Raw genomic sequence first — 5,836 nt, 5'->3', positions numbered from 1 at the left:
ACTCTATCATGCCACTGCTAGAGCATGTGGCTATGAGGCTGGCAAACCATGCCATGAATGAACAAAGGAAGAAGAAGAAGGACAATGAGGAGAAGAAACGGCGATCGAAGCAGCGAGCGAAGCTGCAGTGTGGGAACCGGCATCAAGGTTTGTCGGGAGAAGAGGGGGAGGAGGAGGATGACGGCTTCGGGTCGCCCATCCCATGGGATGATCTGGCCACTAGGGATGAGGACCCACCTTTGCCATAGGCGGGGCCCTTCCTACGACATGCCACAGGGTAGGAGGGGAAGGACAAGCCCCTGGAGCCAGCAAAATCAAACCACCCCGCCCCATCCAGACCTTCGACAGTGGCTTCAGAACTAGTGGAATCAGGCTGCCTTGCTTTGTCTGGGCCTTCGATGGCTGCCTCAGAGCTAGCGGAATCAGACGGTCTATGGTAGTCCCGAAGCCGGCGAAAACAGGTCGCTCCGCTCCGTCCGAGCCCTTGGTGGCACCTCTAAAGTCGGCAGGAGGTGGCCATTCTAATTCATCCGAGCCCTCCAAGCCAAGGGAGGGCTTGAAGTGGCAACGTGCCGATGAGGAGCAACCAAGGTCGAGCAAGCCGGCCCCAAAACATCCTCGCATGATGGCGTCAGGGTGAGTCAAGAGTTTTTTTGTCCTTTTGTCTTAACGAATTTTTGCCACGAATTGACCGCCATGTCCCTTGTAGCATCAGAGGATGTAGGACGCTCCTATGGCTCGCTCTGAAAAAGATCCTCCTCCAGCAAATGTGCCAGGAGCCAGCTGGCGCCGCACCGATGGTGAGTGTGAGTGGTGTTGGGGCAGCCATGGCGTCGACCAGGGAGGCACAGTCGATGGCTGCATCCATGGGAGAGCAAGTAGAGGAGGGTGTGTCCAGGGTGCCCGTGGAGGGCACGACAAGGCCGGTCGTGTCCTCGACATCGTAGGTAGAGGCAGCATGGCCGGAGCCATTGTCCGTGCGGTGGCCATGTCTACAGCGGGGCGAAAGGAAGGGGGCACACCCGAGGCATCCTTCGTGGATGTGGCGACAAGGCAGGCCTCCATGTCAGCGTCACTCACCCCCTCTATCGCTAGAGGAGCCTCTATAGAGGAGTTTCCATTGTAAGAGAGGTTGGCGCCACTTGAGGTCAGCACGGGGACATCCCAAGTCTCTAGTCTGGGTGGCTACCCTCAATGACATAGCAGAGGAGAGGGAATGGGGGAGCGTCCACATGGAGGTTGTCGCCCTGTTTGGCCAGGTATGATTTGACCATGCTTCTGACCCTCATGTTCTCTTTCCACGCCTCTAAGTCTTGTCTTCTTCGCAGATCCTTATGGCCCACAACCGGGAGAAGTCCTAGTTCCTTGTCGAGGAGACATAGCTTAGTGAGGGGCTAGCCACATATCTCGCTATCACCCGTTAGGAGGTGGCCAACCTTTGAGTCAGGGAGAAGGACGCTTGCAACGACACCCGCGAGGCTGAGGAGAAGCTCACGGCCCTAATCGAGAGGGTGCTCATGGATGTCATGGAGGCCGAGCGGCTACGAAAGGAGTGGGATGATTTGCTCAGTGCCATAGAGGAGCTCTGCATAGGGATTGACCTAGCTCGCCCGAAGCGTGCTGACGCTCAGCAGTGGATCAACCACCTCGAGGATGAGCTTTAGGGGGAGAGGGACCTGAAGGTTGCAGCCAAGGGTGTGTCCTCTAGGCTTGCCATGGAGGTCGATCAGCGCCAAGAAGAGGTTCGATGCTTGGAGGCCGAGGTGACCCGGCAGCGCGATGAGGTGCGTAGGCTTTGGGCGGATGTGAATGGTAAGTCTTTGGTTTCCCTTATTGTCTTTCTCCCTAGAATCCATGGTAAGCCTTTTGACATAGTCTATACGTGACTTGGGCAGGTCTTGATGACAAGCTTAGGGTGGAGGTGGTGAAGAGCCATGGCCTAGAGAAGGAACTCAGTGAGGTGAAGGACACCCTCCAGAACAAGAGCGACGAACACGACAACCTACACGTCACCGTCTAGCTAGTCTGCGATGCGCTCAAGCTTGCCCCAAAGCAGGAGACAAGCTTGCTCACGGTTCATGCAACCTAGATCACGGACCGGGCACATGATATGGCAAGGGGCGTGCTTTGCTTTGGCGTTCATCGATCATTCATGATTGCCCATTCTCATTACGAGAACATCGATCTAGCGATGATGAGCCAAGGCTTCATGTTCGTCTATACCGACGTTGAGCTGGACGACATCGAGAAGGAGGTGGGCCCCTGGCGCATGACCTTTCTACCAAGATAGAAGATGAAATCATCCCCCCTAGGGGTTAGTTTAGTCAGATAGGTTAGGCAGCGCATTTGTAATAAGCGGACAAGTTCCAACCCTTTTGTTTCATTTAATCAAGCTTGTTCTTTTGTTTTGGTTGAACAAATTTGTTCTTTCTCCCTTTTTATGTGTAAAAAGGGTTAATGTGTTCCGACCCTTTCTGTTGTTAAAACTATAGAGCTCGAGGTGTGGGCGAAAAACTCTGATCACGCTGGTAAGCAAGAGTGCCACAGCCGCTGGGACGTAGGTTTCTAGCAGTCCGACCAGTTTTACTCAGCATTCATTTCCGTAAACCTTGCCTCTAGGTTTTTAACATGAGAAAGGGTCGGGCACGGCAATTGTTTTAGAATAAATATATATATAACCATATTAGCCCCTGACTGAGGCCTGACCCCTTGCTATTGTCGGGGTCAGGTTTCACTAAAGATCGAGGAGACGATAGCGAAACTGGTAAGAGAAAGCGTTTTTTTGTTTTAGAAACGTTATTCTTAGTTTTTGTATGTACCCCTCCCTAGGATCTGAGCCATCGTCCTATGACCATGCATTCAGTCTCCTTGCGAGTCCAACTTCCCTCAAGCCCCCACGTGTTGCAGGGGTTGGTTGAGGGGTCCGCTCGTCTTTGTGATTGTCATCCCTCAAGCGTTTTTTCGATAAAATAGAAGGGGCTGAGCCATGCCATGTTTTTCCTCGATGGATAAAATATGGTGCTCGGTGAGCTGTTAACGGGCTAGTTCGAGTGGAGCCCCGACTTGCTGTTCATGGGGGTCCGGCATGGGTTAGCTAGTGGCCGACTCTAGATTCTCAGTGACCAATCCATATAGTTCTCGGGTCCGTTCGACCAGTCCTAAGGGCTCATTGCCTTTCTTTGAGGAAAAACCATGGACTGGGAACTGACCGAGACTCGAACATGGGCCAAGATGCCTGTGATGCTCGTGCACCCGAGTATTGGCCGCTAGTGGGCCGATCCCTTTCCACCCCTCACTCTAAGGGCGCCTTGGAGCAGCTGTGAACCCGTCGGAGGGCCAGCCTTGGAAATCCTAGGCCTGAATGGGCCGTAGGAGCATTTTTAGCTCTGTATTCCTCCTTACTTATGATGGTTCTCATGCCTATCTACACCGATGCTGAGCTAGATGACATCGAGAAGGAGGTGGCCCCTCTGGCATAGGACTTACCTACCGAGATAGAGGATGAGATCATCCCCCCAAGAAACTAGTTAGGTAGATAAGCCAGGCGGCAAACTTGTAATAAGTGGATAAGCTCTTAAATATCATTATGGCTAAACAGATTTTTAGCCCATCTCTCCTTTTTGTATAAAAAGGTTAATGTGTTCTGACCCTTTTCATCATTAAGGCTGTAAAGCTCGGGGTGCGGGTGAAAAAAGTCTAATCACACTGGTGAGCAAAAATGCCATAGCCATTAGGGCATAGGTTTCTTGCAGTCCGACCAGTTTTACTCAGCGATCGTTTCCATAAGCCTTGCTTCTAGATCTTAACATGAGAAAGGGTCGAGCATAGAGAATGTCTACCTCATAGATATGCTTTTATTAGCCCCGAGTGAGGCCTGACCCCATGCCATTGCTTGGGTCAGGTGTCACTAAGGATCGAGGAGTCAATAGCAAAACCGATAAGAGAAAGTGTGCGTAGATTAAAGGTAAAAGCGACATAGCTGTTCGATGTTCTAGGCGTTGATGAAGACTTAGTTGTCGATGGTCTTGAGCTTATAGGTGCCTAGTCAGAGCACCTCCATGATGACATATGGTCCCTCCCACGGCGGAGAGAGATTGTGGTGGTTCTTGTTGCTCTGGACGAGGTAGGGCACCAGGTCCCCGATGTTGAAGGCCTGACCCCACACTCGACGACTGTGCTACCTGGCGTAACACTTGCAGATACCTTGCCGAGCGGAGGAGGGCAATGTCGCGCGCTTCATCTAGCTGGTCCATGGCATCCTTGAGGGATGCCTCGGCTCCCTGTTCGTCTTACGCCCTGACCCTCAGCACTCCCTAATCGAGGTTGATCGAGAGGATAGCCTCAGAACCACAGACCATGAAGAATGGCGTGTAGCTGGTGGCTCGGCTGGGGGTCGTTATTAGGCTCTATAGCACTTTGGGAAGCTCTGTGACCCATCGTCTGCCAAACTTGTTCAACTGGTTGAAGATCGTAGGCTTGAGGCCTTGTAGGACCATGTTGTTCGTGTGCTCGACCTACCCGTTCATGTGGGGGTGCACCATGGTAGCTCAATCAATGCGGAAGTGGTATTCATCACAGAATTGGAGTAACTTTTTCTCAGTGAACTGCGTGCCATTATCTGTGATAATGGAGTTTGGGACTCTAAAGCGATGGACAATGTTAAGGAACAACACAGCTTGCTCAGACTTGATCGCGGAGATCGGTCGAGCCTCTATCCACTTTGTAAACTTGTCTACGGCAACAAGCAAGTGCGTATAGCTCCCGGGCACCCTCTTGAGAGGTCCGACTAGATTAAGCCCCCAGACCACAAATGGCCACATGATGGGGATCATTTGGATTGCTTGGACTGGCAGGTGGGTCTGCTGAGCGTAGTATTAACACCCTTCACAGGTGCGCACAATCTGTTCAGCGTCGGCTACTGCGGTCGGCCAGTAGAAGCCTTGTCGGAACATGTTTCCGACTAGGGTCCTAGGTGCGACATGGAGCCCGCAGACCCCACCATGGATATCACTCAGCAACTGCTTCCCTTGTTCGATGGGGATGTAGTGCTGTAGAATCCTGGTGTGGCTTCGCCTATAGAGCTCGCCCTCAATAACAACAAAGGACTTGGCGTGATGCGCGAGCAGCCGAGCCTCTATTTTGTCCATCGGTAGTGCCTCATAGAGGAGGTAGTCGAGGTAAGGCATCCTCCTGGTGGCCAGAGGATCGGGCTCTATCGCTGGATCCTCGTCAAGCTCCATGACGTTGGGGTCGGATGGAGCCACCGGCTGGTTAGCCCCTAAGCCTAGGGTAGGTGACCCATCACCAGTCTATTTTGACTCCTCGTAGTGGACCGAGGGCTTGTATTGATTGCTAGCAAAGACACCCAGCGGCATCGGCTCTCAGCTGGACGCCATTTTTGCTAGCGTGTCGGCTGCCTCGTTGAGGCGCCTTGGGATGTGATTGAGCTCAAGACCATTGAACTTGTCCTCTAGCTAGTGGACTTCTTGGCAATACACAGTCATCTTGGCGTTGTGGCAGCTTGACTCCTTCATGGCTTGGTCGATGACCAGTTAGGTGTCGCCCTGAACGTCAAGCCATCGGATACCCAACTCGATGGTGATGCGCAGGTCGTGAATGACTGCCTCATACTCGGCCACATTGTTGGAGGAGGGGAAATGGATGTGAACCATGTACCTCATGCCTACCCTGAGGGGTGAAACAAAGACCAGCCCCACGCTGACGCCTTTCTTCATCAGCAATCCATCGAAGTACATCATCCAATACTCTTGGTCGATGATTGCTGGCGGCATTTGGATCTCGGTCCACTCTGCAACGAAATCAACCAGCACTTGTG

At 52.6% G+C, this 5,836-nt stretch overlaps 1 protein-coding gene across 1 annotated transcript; it reads right to left on the bottom strand.

Annotated features, from left to right (window-relative positions):
• Positions 1-4,874: 4,874 nt before the first annotated feature.
• On the bottom strand, positions 4,875-5,240 carry LOC136460426 (uncharacterized). Its single transcript, XM_066460126.1, has one exon. The coding sequence runs from the start codon at positions 5,238-5,240 to the stop codon at positions 4,875-4,877; it is 366 nt and encodes a 121-aa protein (XP_066316223.1).
• Positions 5,241-5,836: the final 596 nt, after the last annotated feature.

Source organism: Miscanthus floridulus, chromosome 6, assembly GCF_019320115.1.
Source record: "Miscanthus floridulus cultivar M001 chromosome 6, ASM1932011v1, whole genome shotgun sequence".
Lineage (NCBI taxonomy): Eukaryota > Viridiplantae > Streptophyta > Magnoliopsida > Poales > Poaceae > Miscanthus > Miscanthus floridulus.
Note: the sequence above shows the minus strand (reverse complement) of the source record. Positions and strands in the feature narration are given on the sequence as shown.

Bases quoted from the DNA above. Each gene is read 5' to 3' on its own strand.
- LOC136460426 (XM_066460126.1), bottom strand. From the start codon at position 5,240: ATGGAGCTTGACGAGGATCCAGCGATAGAGCCCGATCCTCTGGCCACC.